The following is a 26370-nucleotide window of genomic DNA, read 5'->3' on the forward strand; positions in this document are numbered from 1 at the left end:
AATGTGGCTCTCACTGAAAAAAATGGATTGGCTCAGGTCTGAGGCTTGAATACCCCAGGTAATGTGGAGAAATGATACATTAGTGCTGCCACTTTCCACTTGTGGTAGAAAGAGATTAATCTTATATAAGTAAGAAACATTTCTAAGTAACTCTCTTCTGTGTGTTTGTGTAATACACCGAACTTGACAGTTTTTGTACAAGGTCTTACCAAAAAAAAAATAAATAAATAAAAATCTGTTAATTCTTTGTCTCTGTTATATGGTAAAATTTTAAATTCACAGTTGCTTATACAATACTGCTTCATGCACAGGGCTCAGGAGCGGGCAGGAGAGAAGGAACACAGACACAGCTACTTGTGCTGGGATAAAGTGAGTCATGAGAGTTTTCTCCTTACATTGTGAAACTACATTGTGTAATTTGTTAACAAATGTAAGTATTTTTCATATAAAAGAATGAACTTGGTCCTTCTAACTAAAAAAGAATACCTTTATCAGGGTAAAGTTCACGTTCCTTGTCTATTAAAAACCAGTTAAAAGTGTCTTCTAAAATGATACATGGAAGGGAACAATTGTCATCATGTGCCATGTGGTTCCCAGCTCTGCAGGGTGTCATGGTGTGATGTTTCAGAGCAGTCTGCAGGCCCATATGCAGATTACACATGGGACTTTACTACCAGGCACACAGGTGTTGCTGTAAGCTGTGAGCCCCTAGGTCTTGGCTGTAAAAGGAGATGGTACATGAAGACGTTCCTGGCACAAGGTCACAAGGTACCAGGCCACCTGAGAGCGCAGCTGTGGGACAGGCCATGGTGGTGGCAAGGGATGGTGATAGCATTTTAAAAGGCTTATTTTTCTTAGCGGACTTTCAAGCTGTATTAGCCACTGTATAGTGGCTTCTCTCACTATACTATATAACGTCTTCATTTTCAGATTCTTTTTTTGGCAATATTTTTTTTTCTTGATTTCTCTCACTTTCAAGTACTTCTTAAAATTTAAGTGCTTAAATATGACAGTTATACATTAGTAGAAAATAGTGATCACAAATTCAAATGCCCCCCAAAAGCAGCCTGTTAATGTAAACTGCCCTGGTATAAGACGGACACAGCACAAGCTTGATGACCAAAGGCTACTGCTTGAAAGCCCTAGGTCTGGGACCCTCAGGGCCCGGCAGGGATAGGGGCAAAAGGAGCAGACACACTAGTTGATTGCTACCAAGAATCCAACATGTCAGGATCTACAGGTTTTCAAAAGTAGCCAGAAGTCTGCAACTTTTTTATATGAAAATTTTCATTAAAAATGCTCATTCAGCCAGGCATGGTGGTGCACACCTATAATCCCAGCAACTCGGGAGGCTGAAGCAGGAGGGTAACAATTTAAAGGCCAGCCTCTGCAACTTATGGAGGACCTAAGCAACTGAGAGAGATCCTGTCTCAAAATAAAACATAAAAAAAGCTGGGGATGTGACTCAGTTATAAAGTAGCTCTGGGTGCAATCCCCAGTGCCCCAAACAAATAAACACTGATACACAGAGAAAATGTGGTCAAAAGAACATGGTTGTGGGATCAGGTGGGGCCTGTGATTTGGATGGCTCATGTAGTGACACTGAACTGCAGGTGGATCCACACAGGATCCCTGATAAGGCAGGCAGCATTAGGGAGGTAAAGGTGAATTACAAGGAAGTGAGAGGAGCCTGAAGGACCACATGCAACAGGTGAACGGGGGAGGTTCCATAGAGAGGCATCTGAGTTGATGCAAAGAGGACAGTTCTCATTTCAGCCCAGCTGCTGAATGCTTACCATGAAACCCAAAAGCTGCTAATGCCCTGCTGCCTTGTACAAACTCCTCCACGCACCCCACCCACCTGGGGCTCTCTCCAGCATCATCACTGCTCATGCATGGTCCCCCTGCTGCAAGTCCCACAGGCCATGGTCCCCCCTGCTGCTTCACTCCTTGCTGTGCTCCAAGGCAGTGCTGTGCCCTGTGGTCTCTGGGACCTGACATTGCCCAGCCCTTTGGGGTCTGTTCTTGGCACAGGCCAATGCTGCTTCCTCTCCTTCACACTTCCACTTCTCCCTCTTCCTCTCCACTCTGGGCTGGCACTGGTGTCTTTGAGCTGTCAGCCACTGAACACTGGCCTACCCGTGTAGCTACCCTTTTCTCCTCTACCAGATGGACAAGGAGCACCTTGCCTTTGGATGAAGGCTCTCCTCCCTTCCCACATATCCTCATTCTTTCCTCGCTTTTTTTTTTTAATTCATCTCTGTGCTCAAAACTCTACAATCCTATGTACTTTTCCTCTTGACCTAACCCCTGTGCTCATGGACACTCTCCCATAGCTGCACCTTCAGCCAGCTCTGCACTAAGACCTAGTCTTTTATGTCCAATTTGGGCATTGGACATGTCTGATTTCTGTGCCTTCTGCTGTGCTCACATATACTCCAGCAGATGACACAATCATCTGTCCCTCGCCAAAGCCCTGAGTCCATCTTCCTTCGTGGCTTCCACATCCAAACAGTCACTCATTTTAAGCCCCCTCCACCCATCTTCACCACCACTGCCACCTTTTCTCCAGCATGGCTTCTTTTTACATTCATTTTACAGACAGATTGACTGATTCCACAAAAAGTAAGTCTTGTGGTTCAAGATCTGCTTACAACTGTTCCTTGTTTTCCCAGACCTCTGGAACAGGCTCAAATAGACATAGGCCAGACTGACCCACCCCTGAGCCCACTCCAGTTGTTGCTTTCTCAAAGCTTTCCTCCATCATGACCTCCAACTACTTTGAACTCCTATTTGTTTATTCCATTTGTTCCCTGTGCCACCTCATGGGAGCTACATGGGGTGCAGAGGGATGCAAGGAGCCAGCTACAGTTGATTTCTGGGGTAATGGAGTGAGGCAGCCATGGAACCAGATTCTCCACTCAGGTCTGTCCAGCAGTGTCTGCTAGTCAGGATGGTTTTTTTAAACCAACGTGTCTGCCCATGACAATCAACTGGCACTCAGTACTACTCTGCTGCCCCCTATGGGCCTTCTGGAATCACTAATGCCAAGAGTGAAAAACACTGCACTCTCACAGGTGGGATTCTGGACGACAGGTTCTATCTATAAGATGACTGATTAGCCAGAGACTATCCTTAGTCTTGTCTTCATGGCATGTTTGTAAAGTTTAGGGACAACATAAAGCTAGAAGGAACATCAATGGTGCTGTAGGCATACAGAATCAGGGGTCAAAATGCTCTCAAGACACTGGAAGCCCTGATCCTAACAGTTGGCCAGGGATGGAGCTCTTCACTTGGGGCTGAGCAACCATGCAGCAGAGCTGTTCTGAGGGAGAAAGGGAGGGGTGACTTTATCACAGCCTTAGGAGGAAAGACGTGTTCTTAAATTCAATTTGATACATGTGTGAAGATGTGAATTTGGTGTCAACATACCTTATATATAATCAGAGATATGATAAATTATGGTATAATGGTGTATTAAGAATTGTAATGCAAAAATAAATAAATAAAAAATAAATAAAAAATAAATTCAATTTGAGGAAAACTGCATGTGATATGGTTCAAAGAGCTAACAGAAACTTAGAATGCATTTCTAAGAGTATGGTTTTGGGATGAAGAAGGTTATAATCTCTGCTAACTATGCACTGTTTAAAGTGTACTTAGAGCAACAACATCAGTTCTGGACACAAGGGACTCACGGAAACAGCTTCCCAGATGACCATGAGAGGGACTGAAAACTGTGAGTTTAAGGAAAGCTTTAAGGAGCAGAAACATCTCCTGGTTACAGGTCAGTGAAATGTGACAATCAGTCAGTTGCTACAGATTTTGCAGTACAGAAGAGAAATTAACTCTGGTATTGTTTCAGGAGACAAAACTATAAGCATAATTACTAAACCAAGAGAGAAGCTGACTCAGGAGCAGTCCAAGGAAGAGCACAACAGAGGCAAGAAACAAGTATACTGGGCATGGTGGGTGGAGCCTTGGCGGAGGTACCTGATTCTTTACTAAGTTGGCAAAAGAGACTTCAGAATGCAACCAGGCCAGGAGCAGGATTATGTGCTTTCTAGTGCCTCCCACCTCTAAGAAGTTCTGAAATCTGGTGAGCAATCTCCTTCACTGCTTAGGCAGATTCCATGCCTAATGGACAGTGATACTTTGTACATAGGCCAATATTCCAATTAGAAATTTGGGACTATTGCAAGTTGTGCAGTTACGAAGTCCAACTGAATTTTATTTGCACCCCTTACAGGAAGCTTCCGAGTCCCTTGGGTCCAGAACTGATGTTGTTCCTCTAAGTACACTTTAACCAGTGCATAGTTAGCTGAGATTACAACCTTCTTCATCCCAAAGCCATACTCCTGTTTCTCTTTTCTACTATAATTCAACAATATCGTAATTATCTCTGGGGGAAGGTTGAATTATCTCTTCATCTTTTCTTCCACTTGCACCATGAAGGAACTCAAAACACAAGTCTTAGTTTGATTTTAGGATCTTCAACTGAAATAAAAACATGACTGGTACAACTGTCCATTACATTTTACAAAAATTGTTTTCAGTATGAACCACATATCAGAAACACTTGTGGAGCTTTAACACTACCAGTGAATTGAGCTTCATTCCAGACAGATTGAATTGCACTCTCTGGGACTGTCATCCCCTCCACCTCACCAAGTTCCCAGATAACTAACTCTAAGGAAAGCCAGGGCTAAGAACCACTGGCTTATCTGAGAGAGCTGAAGACTATTATTTCTAAATTAACACAAACTAATACAATGGGCCCCAACCCTTTCTGAAGAGGACACGGGTCTTCTTTCCTCTCCCATCTTATGATCATGGCTTGCTGCTGACATTGAGGGGGTTTGGGTGTGTGGTATAGGGGTTGACCTGGACTATCTGCACAGCACATGTTAGAAGAAGCCTTTGTGATTATGATAAAGACGGATTATTTAAAAAGGCTTAAAAAACTGGGCAAAGGCTAAATAACATCTTCTGAGAGTGTGCCTATGCAAACTTAGTGACTGATAAATATCAGAGCATTTCTGATTCTCAAAGCATGAACTTGACATAAAACATTGGGGAATCTCTAAAATGATGTTTAGGAAGATAGGAAGTAACACTGAAAAATACACGAATGAGGCTAAAATGAAAAAAGAATTCAAAATCGTTCCTGTAACAAGATACAATCTGTCCAACAGTTATATAACTTATGAGGAACCCAGACAAATCAAGAGTCACCAACTGAATATAACTTCACATAAGTGCCCTCTGGTAATCTGAACAAGAAAGGGAACAGCTCTATACCTTCTGTGCATAGAAAGCACAAGGGGATCCTGCCTTATGTATTCTCTTTGGATGATATTCAGGTATGATGCTACAAGGCCAGGGCACAAAGTGATTTCACTGTCATCTGCTATACGACCACTATACATAAATAATGAGAAGAAACTATTTTTGTACTTATAATGCAGCTTACAGCACCTTCCATACCTGGCCCAAGCAATGGTGACCGATTCAGCTGTGTGCTGGCCTGGTGCGGGGGTGGTGTCCCGCCCCGGTGTGCAGGGTTGCTTGTGGAGGAGGGGGTGGTGGTGGTGGTACTGCTCTGGATAACTGGGTTGTTTCTATCCCACATGTTTACAGTTTTATTGTTGTAGTTGCTTGGGTCCCCCCAAGCTGAGGTACCGTCATCAATTTCCATCTTTCGCCGGATGGACGGTGGAGAGGGTTCTTCCCAGCCAGTTGCCTCACTGCTGTCCTTCTGCTTGACTGGCACTGGGCCTCCAATCCAGCCTGTCCCTGTCTGTTTAACAGAAGCAGCTCCTCCCCAGTTACTCACATTGTTGTCTTGGGACTTGTTTGCCCAGTTCTGTTGGGGACCAGGTTTTAGGGACTCCCCCCAGTTGGTACCTGGATTCACCTTTGTATTTGTGCTGCTGCCCCAGCCACTGGTCCCAGATCTTGTGGCATCATTCCAACCAGACCCTGATCTATTACTCTCAGCATCCCATCCAGAGCCATTTTTCTTCCCATCCCCCAGGTGTCCAAGGACAGATGATGAATCTGCCCAGTCTCCCCCTCCTGCACTCCAGGATGGATTTGATCTTTGTCCATCTCCCCAGTTTTGGGATTTGGGTTTTTGAGGCTCACCCCAGGTGGGTGACTTGTCCTCCTGATTCACGGTCCCACTCCAAGCATGGCTGCTCTTGGCAGCAGCAGCATTATTAACAGCAGTAGAGCTTATCGAGTCCCCCCAGACCCCAGGGCCACTTGGTGCTTTGTTGTTGCTGTCTCCCCAGCCTGTGTTTGCTGGCACAGCAGCAGGCGGTGAGCTGGCCCACCCCGATACTGAAGAGGTATTTGTACTGTTCATGATGGACCCATCGTTCTTCCCCCCTGAGTTTGAAGACTGAGTAGCTGCACAACCCCAGGCCTCTGTCCCATTGTCATTTTTTCTTTCTGACCTAGGGGATTCTTCAAATTCCCAGGCAGTGTTTTGCTTTACAGGAGTCTGTCCCCAACCAGTGTTGGACAGAACTCTTGGGTCGAGATCATTCCTTGGCAACTGGATATGTCCCTGGTCTATCACCCCTTTATCCCGCCTCCGGCCCTCTCCTGCTCCTTCCCTCCCAGGGCCTCCTTCATTGTGATTGCCAGACCCATCACTACTCCCTTCGCTCGCTGTAGTTCCAGAAGATGCAGCTTTGGCCCAAGAGTTCACATGTTCACTGCTAGGCTGCAAGGCAGGAGTCTGGCTGGCAGAGCTGGGGCCATCCCACCCTCCTGGTCCTTTCCCACTGATGTCGCTACTGGAATGCTGGTTTGGGAGCTTTCCCCACTCCCCATTCATACCATTAGAGGAGCCTCGGCTGGGGTGGCCCCACGCTCCTGAATGGATGTTACCAATGCCACTGCTGCCACTGCCACTGCCCCTCCCCCAGGCAAGTACCCCAGGACCTGCAGGAGGCCCCGAGTCCCAGGCGCTCCCTCCCCGTTCTTCCTTTTGCACAGCACTGCTGGATCCATTTTGTTTAGCACTTAATGCTGAGTTCACAGTGTCTGCATTCCCCTGACTGAACCCAGAACTGCTATTTGCTGTGGCAGGGTTACTGGGGGTCAGTCCCCACACAGAGTTGCTTATCCCTTCGCCCCCACCCCCACTGCCTTGAGAAGCCGATGATCCATTAGCACCAGGAAGGCCTTGCAGATGGGGAGGGAGGATGGCCCCCATGCCCACAGCCACGCCCCAGTTGGGCAGTCCATTAGTCTGCATTGCATTGACAGGGTTTGGTGAGGAGCTCATGGGGTTAGTGTTATTTGGTCCATCAGTGTTAAGGTTCTGAGGTTGTAGGCTGAAAGACACATTCTGAGACGTGGACGTTTGTGGTTCTGTGCTCTCTTGTGGCAGCAAGTTTCCCCACGCACCTAGAGTGCCTGTTGGATTCCCATTCTGGCTGCCCATATTCTGACCTATGGCACTGACTGGACTGCAAATACTGGAAGGGTTGCCTGTGGCCACAGTTCCTTCGTGCCCAAGTACAGGCCAGGCAGCTGGGTTGGCATTAGGACTAAGGTTAAGGTTAATGCCGGCACTGGAGTTGGAAGCACCCCAGCAATTCTGACTTCTCCCATCGCCAATCATGGTGTCCATTTTCCCATCCCCACCACTGACAGAGCAGTGAGCCAGGCCAGAGCTGGAGCTGGTGGCTACGCCCCACGCTCTGCCTGTGCCTCCACTCCCGTTAGCTCCTGCTGCCCCAAGGGCACTCTGATGAGAAGGGCTTTGGACCAGTGCGCTGTTGGTGCCGTTATTGCCATTTGTCTTCTTGGTATGTCCTGTGAAGCTGCCCTGGGCACTCCCTGTAGCCATGCTACTGTTTTCTGAGCCACAGTTGGAGGCAGAGTCAGTGTCTGTAGGACATTCTGAGGCAGATTCAGTCTCTGTTCCTGTGATGGAAGGCCACGCCTCCTGGTCAGTCCTATCTATTATCACTTTTTCCCAGCTGCAGTTGGCATCGCTTCTGTAAGAGGGCTGCTGTCCCCAGTGGGAATTTTCATAATGATCTGTCAGTCCACTGTGACCAAGATCTAAAAAAGATGAAAGAAAATTCAAAATTAGATTTTCCTCCCATTTGTTAATGAATCAACTGTCAAACAGTCTTTGGGGAAGTTCTTTGTTTCAAGTTTTCAATTCTGAATGACAAATGCTAAAAGTGACATTAAAAAAAAAAAAAAGGCTATGTATCTTCTTAATGGCTCCCAGTATAAAGAGAGGTAATGTTTCTAAAATTACATTATTTCTCACCACCACATCATAATTTCACCCCCTTGCGCAGAGGCACAATGTATGGGAATGGCTTCACTTGAAAGTGGCAGCTCTGGAAATTTTGACCAAGCAACTCCTATGAACAGGTGGACTCTGTGGAGCACTGGCGAGGACGCTGTGTTCACATGGGCCATTGAGTACAGCTTGTGGTGCTCCTCTTCCCGACTTCTAGTTAGTTACGGTATCCCTAGAACCCTATGAAGCTCTTTCAGTGGAAGAACTGTAAATGCTTTGCGGAGTCACATAATAGCCAATAGTTTGGGGAGAGGGGAAGGCAAGGAGAGAGAAGACATATTAGAGAAAGTTACCTTCCGTTATCCAAGATACTAAGTGTTAGAAATGTTTCACTGTATTTACTACTTTATCTGGTCTAATCTGTAATTTGCTTTATCACTGTTTCTTGTGCATTAATTTAAAAAATTCTTGACTCTACAATTGGTATCTTTTTGGATTTCTAGGGATTCCTTCTGAACTTATTTTCTTTTTAAAAATGTTTTTATTTGTTCTTTTTAGATACACGTGACAGTAGAGTGAATTTTGATGTAGTATACATACGTGGAGTATAACTTATTCTAATTAGCATCCCATTCTTGAGGTTGTACATGATGTGGAGTTTCAATGGTTGTGTATTCATAAATGAACTTCTATACTTAAGTATCTGTCATTTCATAACTGCATTTTATCTCCTGTGATTTTCTAATTATTTCCAATGTTGTAATCAAACTTACATTTCAATAAATTTTCTAGTAGGCTATTCAAGTATGTATTACTAAAAAATAAAAGTAATGTTTGAAAATCATTAAAACAAAAGGTACAACAAACACATGTTGATATCCTTAGTGGAGTTTCTTTAAATACACTGTGAAATTTTTCCTTCTCTTTTAGATTCCTGTAATTATGTTCTCTTCAAATTTATTTCAATTAGATCTTATTTGTGGAGGGCTGGTGTTGGGGCTCAGCGGTGGAGCACTTGCCTCACACGTGCGAGACCCTGGGTTCGATCCTCAGCACCACATAAAAATAAATAAATAAATAAAATAAAGGTATTATGTCCAACTACAACTAAAAAATAAATATTAAAAAAAAAGATATTATCTGTGGAGAGTTAAAGCATGGTCTTCCCAAGGAAGTTCCCCTTTAAAAAGCTTCATGAAATTAGCTGGGAGTGGTCACACTGGTCACCCTAGCAACTTGGGTGGCTGAGGGAGGAGATCTCAAGTTCCAAGCCAGCCTAAGCAACTTAGTAAGACCCTGTCTCAAAATAAAAAAAATGGGTTCAATTCCTAGCACCACAAAAGAGGGAGAAATAGTTTGATGACACTAAAGGAAAAATAAGAAAGTATGTAAAAATGATCATACTTGCAAAAGATTATTCTAAAGTTGATATCAACCTTAAAAAAGAGAGCTTTGTTGCCTGATTAAAAGTAATATGATGAATTTAGAATTATGCTCCAGGTCATTCCAAAGTAGGTAGGCAATTCCAGGTGAAAATGAAAACAAGTAACAAAAAATTTTAAGTACCTAAATTCCTATAAAACAACCAGGCTTTCTCTTGTTAAATGTTAGGGGCCAACTCTCTTAACTCTGGTTTATGATAATTTCCCCTCTTGGTTTTGCATGTATTCTGAAAAACTAGCTTATGCAGTAACTAACTGAAAGGGATCAATGAGCCACTCATCACTAAGACAGAGAGCAAGCCCAAGCTTCTAGACTGCAATCATGGCTTATAGTCAGCAAATTCTGCTGGAGTTCATTTCATCATGTCCAGTTTCCCTTGAGGACAGGCTCTGCCTTGAGGCAGGCCACTCACCTCTAAACTAGAGCATCAGGGGGTCAGCAACCTGGACTAGCCAGTTGGAATACACAGTACCACCATTTCTGTGCCATAACTGTTGCACTGTGGAACATGGGCCTTGCCTTAATGGTCTGCTGCGAGGATCTGTGTGAACTGATGTCTGAGGCTCACTCAGTCCACATTTAGAGTGGTCATACATGGGATGAGTGACAGGCTGAAGAAGACAGCACCAGGCTAGCAGAGAGGGGAGGACCAGCTACTACTGAGTGCTGCTAGACAACTGCCTGCTCACATGCAAAGAAAAAAAAGGAAATTCCCTTATTTAATACCATACACAAAAACACACTCTACATAAGTAAAACACATTTAGGGGTGGTACCGTCTCAGAGTCTTGGGAGGCTGAGTCAGGAGAATCAGGAGTTTAAAATCAGCCTTGGCAACTTAGTGAGAGACCTGTCTCAAAGCAACTTTGAAAGACTGTCTCAATTCCTGGTACCAAAAAACAAAAACAAAACCAAAAAACAAAAATAAAAACCTGCAAAACCCTTTAAAGCTTAATAAGGAAATACAGGAAACTTATTTCTGGGACCTCTGACATTGTATCTTCTTACAGAAGACATGAAATGCATAGCCATAAAACATTGATAAATTTGGCTACATTAACATTGAAACATCTATACAACAAATGACATCATATACTGAAAAACAAAACATAAGCTACAGGCAGGTAGTAACAGATAAAGGACAATTATCAGAGTAAAGAACTTTTATAAATCATTAAGAAGAAGACCCAAAACCTTACAAATAATGAAGAAAATCCAGGAACAGGCATTTTAGAGAAACAGTGACTAAAAATCAATCTGATCACTGGATCAAAAATCTAATTTCTCAGGGCAAGTTCCTCAAGGGTATAGATGGTACCTTCTTAGTTCTATATCCACAATGCTTGTCACATATTAGGTAACCAATGTCTCCTGGATGAACAAAGGCATAAACGTTTGAGACCAAATGCGAGTTCTTGCTAAGTCAGTCACTTCTCAAGTCTAAAAAGATAATGTTGAGTTATATTAATCCCTAAGGTTCTTGGCTCTAAAATTTGCAATTTCTAGAGCTTACTAGAAATTGTATTCTGGTACAATACACATTAACATAAGAATCACATATACACAAATTCAAGCTGCATATTTGGTGGGGTCAATCTCAACTATGATATGAAATCAAAGATGTTTTTAATGTGATAAAATACACATTAACACAAAATTTACCATTTTAACCCTTTTTTGAGTACAGAATTCAATGGTATCAAGTATCACCAGCATCACCATCCATCTCTAGAAATTCCCCATTGTCCCATACTGAAACTGTGCCCACTGATTCTTCTGCACTCACTCCTCCAGCCCCTGGTAACTCCCCTATTCTGTCCTCTGTGGGTTTGATCATGCCAAGCACCTCCTGCAAGTGGAACCACACAGCATCTGTCTTTGTGTCTGGCTTGCTCCACTTGAGTGGAATGCTTTGAAGGCCCACCCATGCTGGTGAATGAATTCGATCACCATTTGCATTGGTGGTTGATCAATACTCCATTGGGTGGACAGGCCACATTTTGCTGCTTCTCCCTTTTGGTCTTTTGAGAACAGGGGCTGTGAGCACTAGTGCACAAGGATCTGCTGCAGTCTCTGTTTTCATTCTTCTGGGCATCAGACTATCCTCCACACCAAATGCACCACCCCATACTCCCACTAGCAACATGCTCTAATTTCTCCACATCCTTGACAATACCTGTTATTTAAAAAAAAATTTTTTTTTAAATAACAGTTATCCTAGTGGGTGAAGTGGTATGTCACTGTGGTTTTGATTTTTATTTCCCTAAAGATTAATGGTATTGAACATCTCATGTGTAAAGCAAAGATATTTTTATAATCAAATTTGTTTATTCTGTTTAAAATGAACAGAGTCAAGAACCAGGAAATAGACTATTTGCATGTACTGCTCTGGAAGGGCCCACCACAAAGGCAGCACACTTGTGTAATCCTTCCCAGGCTGAGGTGCACACCAGTGGGGAGGAACTGACAGGAAGCAAAGTCTCTTCTACACAGGGCAGGTGTGCAGGCATCCCCAACAGCCAATACCCAATAAGAGCAGGAGGAAGCCATACCTGTTGAGTTCACACATGGGCATCTCCAAAATCCTTTCACTAAAAACAAAACCCAATCCCCCCTCAAAACACCCTCTTGTCCAGGTGGCATGACGGCATTCCTGGAAGATTATACCAGCTTGCCCAGTCTCATTCCATTCCTAATCCCTATCGCTATCTTCAGTGCTGCACCAAGATTCTTTTCCAAAGCCATGGGTCCTGAGTGCTCACCCAAGCACTTCAAAGTCCGCCTCTCTTTTGAGGTCTCACCTTGTATCACTCCTTCCTTTGCTCTGGGCTCTAGCTCAGCCAGTCCTCAAGGCATTGTTTGTACCCTGCCCTCCTAAGACAGGGCCATTGGAGAGCTGCCCCTGCCTGGACTCAAGATCTACTTTGCTTTCCTATCTCAACTCAGTGCACATCCACTTTGAGAGACTTTCTTTCTCCAATTAGGACCCTCTGCCATATTATTAGTCTTCCTTTCCTGTTAACCCCTTTAGATCAGGTTGGCAACAATTGCTGCACAGGGTTAGAGGGTAAATATTTTATGATTCCTGGGCCACTGGTCTCTGTTTGCTGTGGTGGTATAAAAGCCACTACAGATAATGCATAAATAAACCAGTGTGGGTGTGTGTCCAATGAAACTTTATTTACAAAGACAGGTGGTGAATCAGAACTGGATCATGGGCCCACAGCTTGCCAACTTCTGTTTAATGACACATTTCCTGGTCTGTTATGAACAAGCTAAGTGTTGGGCTCAGAAGAAAGACAACACCTTTTCTTATGGAGCACCCAGCCCAGAGCAAGCTACCAAGCAATTGCTGGCTGGTCTCCTTCTAGGCGGCAAATCCAGGAAGGCAAGGCCTGCCTATGCCTACACTATTTTTACCTCCAGAGCTTAGCAGATTGTCTGGCACAGGGTAGGCCATGAAGAAATATCCGCTGGACGAGTAAATGAGTAGTTCTCATCATTACTTCAAAGCAGCTTTGAATAATAACAGAAGAATGATGTTTATATCTTCAGTTGGTTTTAAAGGCAGTATTAAGCTTCGCTGCCGTGTTGCCTGGCAACCAACTTAATTGAAACTACAGAAGTCAATTTGGCTGGAATGGTGACATTCACTTAAAAGAAACACAATGCGTATATACTATCTCTCCCTCCACCTCCCCTCTTCTGAGGCTCCGGGTAGCCACAGGAGACCTGGGAACCTCCCAGTATAGTGCCCATTACCTCCTCAGGTAATGGATTTTAGCTGTTCTCTTGTTCCTTACTTGTTGGTTCTTCAACTCTATCAAAATCTCAATCTCAATCTCCCAAAATTAACCTCACTGAAAATCCAATGGAGGTACATGGAGACAAACAACATAAAGAGTGAACTAAAGTTGTGTTCTGTTTATTTTATCACTTAGAAATGCTCTAAGGGCAGATCCTAGGTATTTCTCTAAAAAATTTTCTGAAAGTGTAAAAGCCCAAATCCAAACCTGATATATGAACTCTGACTTTACCATATGAAACACCTTATCATTTACTTGTTTTTTGGGGAGGAGAGAGGCATCAACAAATATAGGTGAATTGATCATTATGATGGATTTTATTGGGATAATGGGAAAATTTAAGTATATTAAATTTAGATCTATTAGATAATAGCACTATATATCAGTGTTGAACTTCTCAGATGTAAAATCTGTAAAATGCTATTACCAACATTCCAACATGATTCACTCAGAATCTACCCTCCTCAAGTCCCCTCTCCTCAGCTGATGGGAAATGAGGACTTCTGTCTTCAATTCAGCCAAGAATGGCAAAACTTAGACATGTAACTCCTGAAAGGGCTTAAAATGAGGCCGAGATTAAAGCAAACAAACAAACAAAAAAACCAGGCCAGGTTAATTTGCTATACATTTTATCTATGTGTAATCACTTACTATATAATTTTTTCAGTATGTTTTCATTGTCATGAAAACAGTAAATAAGGAGACAAAAAGAGACAATTATTATAAAATTTTCCAATGTGATCAAGCTTTAAGAACTCCAAAATATATGCATTTTTTTTCCAGGAAAAGTACTTTTGAGGTGCTATGAGCATTAAATATGGGAAATAATGAACATTAAAAATGAGAAAACCAAGAGGTGAAGCATGAATAGTGAAAATTACTCCACATGTAATCCTTACAGTTCTGATTTTTGGCCTTACTGCTGGGTTTTCCCAGCGTGGTGCCCTAGGAAATTTTCTGACAAACTTCTCTTTTCCCACCATCTAGGGCCCCATACTGTGTCTACCCTCATGTGACTCCTGGTAAGTGTCCTCATCTGAAAGTTCCCTGAGACATCCACATTCAACAGCCTATTCCACAGCTGCTCCCTGACAGGATCTCAAGACTGAAAAGATGGGCGGGAAAGTTCTCAAGACTGTCAAGTTCCTGCTCAGAGAGCTTTCTACCCAGGGCAGAGCCAGGTCTGACACACAGAAGCTTCATTCTTTGCTTTAGTTTTTCCTTATGTCCCTTCTTTCATTTTTACCTTGTTCTACCACTTTTTCCTTCAAAGTTTTAAAATGGGGATCAACCGTGTCTTATCTACTTGTGGTAGTATGCACCTGTAGATCCCATCTACTTGGGAGGCTGACATAGAGGATCACTTGAGCCTAGGAGTTGGAGGCCAGCCAGGGCAGCATGGCGAGACCCCATCTCAAAAACACAACTAGCAGAACTCACTTGGAAAGACCTTGAAAGCCAGAAAGCAAAAAGGCATGATTCCAATTTAGTATTTCTGGTTCTCAAATATAGACTCAAGTTGATTTGAAAATGTCACTCAAATATTTTACTGTTATTATCGCTAGTGAAAACTGTTGAATGTGGATGCCTAAGCAAGCTTTCAGATGAGGACAACGCCAGAAGTCACATTAGGGCAGGCACATAATAATGCCTTAGCAGACTGGTAAAAACTAAACAAGCAACAGAAAACGAACAGCAAAATCTGTCCTCTACATGTGAGTTAAATTTAAAGCCACTTTGTAAAAACCAGGCTTTCCCCACTCACCACACCTCCCTGCTCTTCTTTAAGACATTCTTCAAGTCTTCAATAGGACTCTGAGGAGTTTGAATAGCAGTATTCTGTCACATCCCTGAATGCCTCCTCTGTCCCTTCACCACTATCATCATCATTGGTGTCACCACAACTATCATTACAATGATTACTATCACTATGGTTACCACTGCCATCACCACTACTACTACCGCCACCATTACCATCACTGCCATCAAAATACTATCACAATCATACATTACGAAGAATGGTTCCCAGTGCTTTTAACTTCTATGTTCACTAATGCTTACTGACAACACAAATCCCTTGCTACCTGGTGGTCAGGGACAGGCTAAATGTTATTACTGTTTTCAGCTCTTGAGGACCCAAGAAACCTCCCATTCAACTCTACTCACTGTGTACAAAAAAATTGCAGGGAGAAAGTACTTTGCAATTAGAATTCTGTGGTTGAAGAGACTTCTAAGCATCTTATTCAATTGCTGGAAGCACAAGGGATTACTAAACGCAGACCAGAGTAAAAGGATTACTGGAAACAGTAATGAAACTCCTAAAAGAAATCAGCTTGTTGCCTTGTGTTTTTCTTGAAAATGGCTGGAAATGAGATTGCTTTCTTAAGGTTAAGGAGTTGGGAGTTGAACTGCTGAGCAGGACCCTCCAGGGGCCATCTTATCCCACCCAGCTATAGCCAGGAGCCAGGGCGAGTTCTGCTCAGCAGTGGAAATTCAGGTTGACTCAGAAAAGGTCAGCTGCTTCTTGTTCAGGGCTTGTTCCGCCTCTCCTGCTCTACCAGGAAATACCCACAGTAGGTGCTGCTCACCTCCCACGGGATGTCCCCTGGCACAGAGTGGACCCTGTGATGTCCTAGCTCCTAGGGCTCCAGCTCCAACATGTGAGTAGGTCCAGTTGGAGCCTCCTGTAGAGCTGCCAGGGCACTCTGGCCCAGGTAGGTCCAGGTGACGCCCTTCCATTCACTCCAGGAGGAGACCAACGGGTAGGACACCGACAGTGGGCTCTTCACACTTTGATCATCTAACTGAAACTGCACTAAATCTACTTCCTTCCTCTTCAAATTCTCTCAACCATCACAAATATTTTCACTTCAGGATCAGTAACAATTAGCACCAGAGCCTCTTCTGTGTTTTGAAAGCCAGCCAAAATAGCAGCAGCATACTGTCTCCTGGCTGCATGTCTGTGAACTGTCACCCCACTGCTCTGCCTTTCCTTTTCATCCCTTCTTTCTCTTCCTACACATCCTCTCAACGTTTTACATACCAACACCAGCTGGGATATTCTCAATGAGCCCATATGGAAATTGGCAAGTGTTCAACTTCCTAATTACTTTTCTGCCTTATCTAAAAAGGATCTAAGTAGCAAACACTGCCGAATATTAATCAAACCTTCTGTTTAATAAATGTACAAAGCATCCACCAAAACAATATTGTTTTGCTTCTGCCTAGGAAAAAGTTTCTTTTCTTTTTTTTTTTTTTTTTTAATAAAAGCTCTTGAGTGTTTCAAGTTGGAGTTATCACTTGCAAAATGTAACCTTAAGAGAAAATAACATGGGGCTAGGGTTGTGGCTCAGTGGCAGAGCACTTGTCTCTCATAAATGAGGCACCGGGTTCAATCCTCAGCACCACATAAAAATAAATAAAGATATTGTGTCCATGTATAACTAAAAAAAATATTTTTTAAAAAAGAGAAAATAAGATGATAAAGTGATAAAGTGGCATTCTTTGGAATCCTGGCAGTGTAAATCACTACATGTGTATATGCCAACACTCATCCAACCAGGTCAATTGGCCAAATGAACTTCCCCTCACAATCAAAATATGAATTCAAACACCAACTTTCCCCTGGATTAATCTGTGAGAAGACTAACATTATATTTGCCAGAAACAGACTTTATTCAAAGAGAACCCAGTTCAGAAATGGGAGATGGCCTGGCCCACTGGTCTGGCAGAAGCTCTTCCACTACAGGCAACACCTGGCTGTGTCTCTGGCTACTGTCAGTGATAGGCTGTACCTTGCCCATGGTCAGAGCTAGCACCACTCTGAGTCCTGAAGCCAGGCCAGCCTTCCTGTGACTAAAATACTTATAGGCTGCCTCCTCCTCCTCCTTTATGGCTCTTGGTGGGCTACCCCAGCCCTTGGAAGACATTTCTCACCCCTTGCCACACAGGCTCCTCTGGGAACAACTGCTTAAGAGCCTATTTTCTACAAGTGGCCCATGGGATATTTATTACTAACGGGAACAGGCTTGGTCCTGGAAACCTCTTTTGAATTGGTAGTCCATTACATAAAGTCTGTTTTTGCCTTAAGCTTCAGTGAGTTTCACTGCAACATCAGATTATTAAATCTTATATGTATCCAGGACTTATTTACCTGCAGTACCGGAGATGGAATATGCAAGGCAAGTGGTTTACCTTAGAGCCACGCCCCAAGCCTCAAGGACTTATTCTTACATGCAAGTATTAGGATCTTGTTTATCTTGTTTACAAAATGGGATGTTGATTTTAACAAAGCTGCAAAACCAATCAAGCCTCTCTGTGACATCCAAGGTCAACAGTGACAACACAACACTGACACTATGCCGACAGAGGGGAACCTGAACCTGAACTCTGGCAGGAAATGGAGGAAGTCTAAAAGTGATATACCACTTTTGGGGACCTGTCTGGGGACCCAGAAGATGCTCAATTGGTTCTCAACTCAGGCTGTTTTCATCATTATGGTTAAAGCAAGATGTTGGTTTTCACTGGAAAACCAAAACTACCTACACTTGTAACTGCTCCAAAGAAGCAACAGTCAATTCCATTTCTGTCCCTACAGCCTTGCAGCACAATTCAACTGGCCCATCACTGGTCATGCCATGGGGCACAGAGCCACAAGCCTTGGGTGTAACAAGGGGCCATGCCCACAGGTGTCTGCAGGATGTGTTCCCATATTTGCAACAGCCTGGGTCAAGATGCAGCCACATGAAATGCTGATAAATCCTGCCCAATGGCCCACTACAGAGGTTGTTCCTATTTATTGGCCAACCCACAGAACATCGAGCCACTCTTCCTCCATACTCTCTAGTTGCTTGAGGTGGTTCTGGGGTCTGGAGGGTGTTAAAAATGAGTTACCGTGTGATAGGCACTTGAATCAGCAAATGGTAAGCACCCATTCAATGGTAATACTGCTATTATCCTAACAGAGGAATAGGAACCAGATTTTAAAGTTTTAACAATTGGGTAAGTGAAAAGTGGTATATCATGGTTCTCATTTTCTTTTCTCCCTGATCATAAGTAACACTTTCAATACGTCTAGGTCCCATGTATGATTCCATGATCTTCTGGTTCAAATTTTTTTGCCCAATTTCTTTCCTTGCTGATTTGTACACCCCCTTGGTTTTTCTGAGCTACTTACCCTTTACTATAAATACATTATAAGCATTTCCTCTTAGGTTTTATTTATCACCTTGTATAAAGTTTTAAATTATTATACACTCAAATTTGTCAACTTTTCTCTCCAAAGCTTATGGTTGAAAGAAACTTTCCTAATAATATCTGGAAAATACTCTCCTACATCATCTTTGGTGGTTCTTGTATTGTTTTGCCTATGGCTTTCTAACATCCAACAGAGATATGATTCATCATGTTCACAATGACCACACTGACCACTGTCTGATCCCTGCTTCTATATGCACTCCCTGTCTTTCCACTATATCTCATCAATCTATTTGTTTATCCTGCCCAGCAACACATCAAGATTACAAAAGGATTACAGCTCTGACCGCCTTTTTTTTTTTTTTTTTGGTACTGGGGATTGAACCCAGGGGCACTTAATAACTGAGCCCCATCCTAAGCTCCTTTTTGCATTTTATTTAGAGACAGGGTCTTGCTAAATTGCTGAGGGCCTTACAAAGTTGCTGAGGCTGGCTTTGAACTCTTGATCTTCCTGTCTCAATCTCCTGAGCTGCTAAGATTATAGGCATAGTCCACCATGCCTGGCTGATAGCTATTTTCTTTTTCAAAATGTCTTGGTATTCTGTTCATGAACATTTGCCCTTCTAGATGAACTTCAGAATTGGCTTATCAAGTTCCAGTAGCATCTTGTTGGAACAGCTCTGAATTACAATAATAAAATTTTGAATTGGTTTTTTGTTTCTACTTAGTAACACTAATGGCCAGCTTGCTCAGTCTACAGCCTCCTTGCAGCCTGCTCACATCTGGCCCTCAAGACACACTGACCCTCTGCAGGCCTATGCCTCTGCATGCGGGCTGCTCTCTTTTACTTGCTCTGCAAAGCATAGCTAATCTCAAGCTCAGCTCCTGTCACTTCTACCTGTAGAAAGCCTTCCTTGGCAGTCCTCCTCAGCAGTCTGGGTTGTTGCCCTTTTCACATGTGCATGGCAACCTACACTGATATCTGTTACAACATCCCAACATACTTTTTCACGAATCAAGGGTCCCCAATGCAGAGTATCTACATTCTGTGGGCATTCAACAAATGTTTTTGTTCAATCAATCAGGGCTTGATGAAACTCAAGTTCTGAAAGATCAGTATTTCCTGCCCTCCTCAGAGGTGTGCATACTCAGTGTGACAATGCAGTCCCAATGCTCTGCTAGAACAAGAAATGCAAGGAGATGGTGAGAAAGTACAGGACTGGTGCACTACTTTGTCTAAGAAATGACAAAACTTGGGGTTGCAATTTTTTCTGTATATACAAGCTTGACAAATTAATGTAAAACATCAGATGGATCATAATAGAACTTTGGAAGAGCCAGACCAACCTACCAACATAAATTCCATTAGGAAGTACAAGGTATATAAAGAATGATTAAATAAAAATTGTTAGGTGAGGTCCCTTTCCTGATTCCACCAGTTGTCTTGTACTATTAACAGTATATAATTTTTTTCTATACTCAAAAAGGTCCCAAACCTCTACACTTTCAAATTTTTAAGACTTTCCCACTTCTACATCTGTGTGGTTTAATTTTATGCCCAAATTCTGTTTACCTAATTGGACATGTAAGTTTCCTATCAACACAAAAGGAACTGCAGCAATCCACCTCCAACTGGAAGAGGCAGCAAATGGCCAGACACTTTTATGTGAGGAGATCAGGAAGCCCCTCTGGGCTTCTAGCAACATTTAAAAACTACGATAAAGGTGACCTGAACTCCATTAATTCCTTCCAGAGGATATTCTACCTTCTCTGACTTTCCAAAGAGCACTAAAACTTGAGAGAGAAAAGATTTCACATAAAGATCCACTTGGGAAAAACATAGCAATCGATAAACTAGGTTGCTTTTCTTCTCATTAGGAGTGGTATGCTGTTGAAATTCCTCAGCATTAGTCACTCACCCTGCCTGCCTGCCTTGCTCTTAGTTCTGCTGACTTGGCATTCATACTTTGTTTAATGTAACCTTAGAGTTAGAGGAACATACTTACGAAAGAAACTCTTGTCATTTTAATGCAGGAATGAGAACCTGCTTACAAAAATATCATGAAAATAATTTCAAAAAAAATTACAAGAGCTTTTATTTTAAGCAGTACCTAAAAAAAATTTTCACTGCAACTGGCTATGCTTCTGGAAAGTACTCATACAATTTCACCTGGATTTGAAGTCATTAAGTGACTTGTACCATGAAAAGGAAAGTTTATAGAATATTCAACTCTAGGGAGAACAGCTGAAATTCCAAAGTACCATGTGAGAAAGCTTTACTGCACTGTTTTACTTTTTCTTTTTACTACAGTATTTTAGAATGTAGTCACTTCCAAGATGGTACGTGCTTGCTTCACATCTCAAAGTTACACTAGTCCCAAGTCTCAGCTGCATTTACTGAATACCTCAATAGACAAGGCCCTACATGGAGTATGAGATGCATACCTCATCTTAAAATCCTGCCAAGTAGGAATCTCTTCACTGGGTGGATGAAGGGTTCAGAGAGTGAAAGTGACACAGAGGAAGTGCTTGGTCTCTGCATGCTCCTTCCATGCACACCGACATGCTGCTACAATCTCCATGATGAACCCACAATGCAATGGCAACCCAGCAATACCTACCACAGACCTCAAATAAGCTCTCCAGAATAGTGTTTGAGTCATAACTTAAAGGAAAGGGACCTTAGAGAGTAGAGGTCACAAGAGATTCAGACCTTTCCTAAGAGACATGAAGTACTAGTAGGGGGCATCACCAGTACTAGCTTCTAGGTCTTACCCACAGTTCAGAGCCTTTTCTCTCTGCTAAGCTAGTCACACAAAGGAAAGTTCAGATACTTTTCTTTACAGTGTCTTTTTGATTTAATGGAAAGGTGAGACTAATGAATTAATCAGCAAAAGATACAGATTATACAGTATGGTGAGCCACGAAGGCCACAGACTTAAGAAGCTGGGCAGCGAACTTTATCAGGGGGAAGATGTGCCAGCACCAACCCCCTGCACTGCCCACAAACAGTCTGCTTAGGACAGAAAGTGGGCATGGAAAAGAGGAGGGAAGGGCTGATCAGACAAGCTGCAAGGGCAGGAAAACAGAGTTTGTGCATCAGGAAGAGGCAGGGTGCTGAGGGAATGTCTCAAATCAATGAAAAGTGAACTGTGGGGAAGATTTACATGCTGACACCAGAGAGTGTGGGGACGAGAGATGGTGTAAAAAGGAATACTTTTGTTTAGATCAAGAATCAGTTTATTTTATCGACAAAAAGGGTTTATGTTCTCAAATCTTTATTTATTCATTTTTTGTGATGCTGTGGTGCTGGGAACACAGGGCCTTGTCTTATGCACCCTAGGCAAGCCCTATACCAAAGAGTTATATCTCCAGCCATGTATGTGTATATGTATGTGAGTATATATGTGTGTGGAAATTATATATATATAATTTATATATATATTAGTGTGTGTATATATATTAAAAGGACTATAAACTAGAAATGTTTTCTTGGATAAAGTTATTATGTTTAGAAAAAAAATCTGTTTTATAATTCTTCATTTTCTTCTTTTTTTGTGATGCTGGGGATGGAACCCAGTGACTTATACATGCCAGACAAGTGCTCTTCAGTCCTGAAAAAGTTTATTAGAGAATATCATTTTTGCACCAAAATTTTATGGAATTAATCCTTGATGATGCTCTACCTTTTATGTAAGAGGTACCAGGAACATCCTGCACCAACAGCATCTGAGGAGAAGGAACCTGATGCAAAATAGTCAAGAAAGTGCATCCAAGTGAGGTTCAGGGAAAGGCTATTACATTTCTTGTTCAGTTTTTCACACTAAACACCTTAACTCACTAACCTATTTAGATCTGACTGCAGATCTTGGTTAAGATTATCCTGAAGATGGCATTTCAGTGTAGAAAGTAATTTGCATGTTTGATTTAAATGTTTACAGCTAAACAGATGGGACTATGATCAATGAACATACTTTTTCTTTATTGTCTTGCTTTTTGGTGACAATCATAGGTCTACCTCCCCCCTACCAGATGCTTAGCAGATAAAAGTCAAGGCTATTTGAAGAGATATGGCAGAGTTATCTTAAAATGTTCATTTCAAACATACCACAAAGTCACAGTTTTGAAAAACACTGCTAAATACTTTTAGGTTATGTTGGCATTATTCCCTATTATAAAAGGTAGCACGCGAAAGAAAACAAGTATTAATATGACCTGTGACATATTTTTTTTAAACCCCAATCTTGAAAGCTTATTTGATTATCTAATTACAGACCTGAATTTCACAACTATAAGCAAGTGTGTTATTTACTATAGAAGGGACATCAACTAGCATTTAAATTACTTTTTTAAAAAAGTTAAGAAAATAAAAGAGAAATATGGCAGCTGAACTTAAATACTTTGCTCTCTCGCCAAAATTCCCTAAAACTACAATAAAGAAATTTCTCAAAAGTACAAATCATAAAATGCAGAAGACTGGAGAAGGAGCAGACAGGAGCTGAGACAAGGAACAGCTACATCTCAGCAGCAGGAAAGCAAAGGGACACATGGCAGTTTTTCCTGGGAGTCAAGAAAAAGCTGCCAGACAACGTGGGCAAGGAAGCAGCATGACATAGTTGGAGCAGAACCCCGGGCCGCAGGACTCAGGCATGTGCACACTCAGAGACAGCCTCGCAAAGGGAAAGGTTTTCAGTGCATAGATTTTCAGCATTGCCTTGGTAGGGTCACATGGTCCTTTAGTTTCCAGTGAGAGAGCAGTTGAGCCAAAGAAGTTAATGATATCTTCAGATACAAGGAAATACCAGGATAAAGAGAAGTAAATACAAACTTTCAAATCTGATATCAATCAGTCTATCTCTATTACTAAGTATATAGTGAACATACACCAACATACACCAAAATATGTCTATTTTTATTTCTCAGAGCAGAGTTCTCATATAAAAAGTCTCAGGCTTGGGGCTGGAGTTGTAGCAGGGTGATACAGCACTTACCCAATGTGTGTGGGCACTGGGTTTGATCCTCAGCACCATGTAAAAATAAATAAAGGTATTTAAAAAAAAAAGAAAGTAGCAGCCTCAGGCTGAGGGTGTGGCTCAATGGTGGAGTATGTATCTAGCGCATGCAAGGCCCTGGGTTCAATCCTTAGTCTGCAAAAACAAAAAACTCATACTCCTTTGCTTTTTACCTGGTTGGAGCTTGTTGGGATGCTGCTGCGACCCGGCTCCAGGGAGGGGGGGAGGGCTTGTCCCTGCAGAACCAGCAACCTGTGCTGGGCTCACACTGGTCAGAGTCCCTGTAGGTAACGGCTGGCCTCTCTTTAACAGCTGCTTCTGTTCTTGCTGGCGGAAGCGTGGAGGCACCTCTCGAGGCAGGTAACGGGATGCAGCTGGCTGCTGGCCACCGGCAGATGCACGTTTGCCATTGCTGCTGCTGGAGATAGTGCTGGTGGAAGTACTGGTACTGGTACCGGCAGGTTGGAGCTGGCTTGAACAGGTCTTAGTAGGTTCTGGCACTAAAAAGAACAAAAGGAAAAAGAACCCAAAGCTTTAATAGTATCTTCTTAAAATATAACCCAAACCAAGGAAAACAAACAAAAAATACCAGAGGAAAAAAATGACAATGCAGTGCTTTGGAAACAGAACTGGACTAAAGCCTGCAGTTGCAGTTTTGAACCCAGTTTTCCTACAAATGAACGGTCATCTTGAGATCTCGGGCTAGCTGCTCTGGGCCTTAGTGTCCCCATCTGTAAAAGGAGGGTAACAGATTAAACACAATTCTCACACTTGCTTTCAACAGAATCACCTCTAGAGGGTGTTAAAGCCCAGCAGCTTGTCTCCTACCCCTACCCACATCACAGACCTTCTGATGCAGTAGGCTGGAGGAGAGGGAGAAACTGGGCACCTGAGCTTCTGGCAAGTTCTTAGGTGATGCTGCTGCTGGCCCGTAGATGACCCTTCAAGAACCACTGCTAGTTCAATGTGTATACAAATCACAGGATCCTCAAGGTGTCCTTGAACTTATTTTTGTTTTAATTCTAATAATAATGAATAAGTTATTGTGCATTCTAAGCTATATGAACAATTAGAGCTGAATAGCATTGGATTTCAGCGTCAGCATTCGTGGGAATACCATCTACAGCATTGCCAGATTCACTGGAAAAGGAGAAAGGTGGCTACTGTGCAATAATCACAAGCATGCCCAAGGCAAAGGTGGATGGTGTAGTGGTTAATGACCTGCATGCCCATGCCAGGCACAAAAGAACCTAAGCCCCAACAGTTGGGCCCGCCTTCCTCCTGAATGTCCGACACTACTATTCAGGACATCACATTTTTCATGTTACTGTCTTTGGTTCTTTTTTAAAAACAGACCTGGGGTCTGTTTTTAAAAAAACTCAGAGGCACTCTATTACTGATCTACACACCCAGCCATTTATTTTAAATTTCAGACAAAGTCTTGCGGAGTTGCTTAGGCTGGCTGCAAACTTGTGATCTTTCTGCTTCAGGCATGAGCTACTGCACCCTCTAAAACATCCTTGGTTGTGTGGCTGAGCAAAATAAAATCTCATGTACGAAATGAGTTTATACATAGTTCAGTGTATATCTTTAATGAACAAGTAACATAAAAATATTTAAGTCCACAGTGGGGGGTCCTGAAATGTTACTGTTTTTCTTTATATTACCAGCTCTGGTTAGTCTGCAGTTTTTGTCTCACAATGTGAACTCCATGCTCCACCAGATGACTGCTACACTGCCTCTCAGTGTTCTTGAGGCCTTTGCCCGCCTTTCTGTCACTACTGCCTGGCAAGTCCTTCCTCCTGAAAGAAGTCACTGTCTGCTACTCTATGTTGATTCAGATCTCTCCAAGAAAGCTCAGCCACCAGGCAGTTCAGTGCTGCTCTGAAAGCATGGTCCCTGCCTTTTGTGCTTCCCCCCAATCCTGTATGCTCCTGGGTGAACAATTCATTCAAAACCTTCCAGTCAAGCCGCTCATGCCTTTACCCACCCCTCTGCCCAGCCTCTTCCCAGGCCCCACGATAAACCTGACTTTACACTGTAGAAGCCAGATAGTTATCCAGCAAAGACCTCCTTAAGTGCTGCCACCACGGTACATCAGTCCACGTGTCAACTGCCCCTTCAACTTGGAAGCTGAAGCACTTCCTCCTTCACTCACATCACTTATGCTGGGATGTGCCCTGCAATCCGTGAGGTGTCAGTTCACTGGCAGCATTTTTCTTCTTTCTTAGTGGTATATGGGATACCAGTACATCTCGTAACCAGTTAGGATCAAGGAGGCAACATGTGCTCCAGAATCCAACTCATAGCTACCTCCAGAGCAGACACAGAGAGCCAAAGCACAAGAGTGGGTCTTGGATTTACTCCTTCATAAGTTTGTTTATTTTTTCCTAGTCAGAGCTTTAATATGACGAAGATGTCACTATGTGTACAAAAAAATCCTGTCACCTGTGAGTGTGTGGGAGGGTGGAGAAAAGCACACTTCTTACCACTCACTGGCAGGGGGCTGTCTGGCGACTGCAGCTGGCTCTTTCTCATCAGCACTACAACATGCTCAAATCTAATCCCTCCAATGGCAACAACCACCACTCTTCTTAGCTCCCAATTCCCCTCCAGTGACTTCTCAATTTTTCTG

The 26370-nt window shown here is 42.8% G+C and overlaps 1 protein-coding gene across 9 annotated transcripts in view; it reads right to left on the minus strand.

Annotated features, from left to right (window-relative positions):
- Nucleotides 1–26370, minus strand: part of Tnrc6c (trinucleotide repeat containing adaptor 6C) — a 123764-nt gene that overhangs the window by 38813 nt on the left and 58581 nt on the right. For all 9 annotated transcript variants that reach the window (XM_078041551.1, XM_078041546.1, XM_078041552.1 and 6 more), the window contains 2 exons: nt 23909–24235; nt 5488–8085 (listed from right to left, as the gene is read on the minus strand). In XM_078041551.1, coding sequence (XP_077897677.1) covers nt 5488–8085; nt 23909–24235 — 2925 coding nt within the window. The remainder of the gene's footprint in view (nt 1–5487; nt 8086–23908; nt 24236–26370) is intronic.

Source organism: Ictidomys tridecemlineatus, chromosome 3 (genome assembly GCF_052094955.1).
Source record: "Ictidomys tridecemlineatus isolate mIctTri1 chromosome 3, mIctTri1.hap1, whole genome shotgun sequence".
NCBI lineage: Eukaryota > Metazoa > Chordata > Mammalia > Rodentia > Sciuridae > Ictidomys > Ictidomys tridecemlineatus.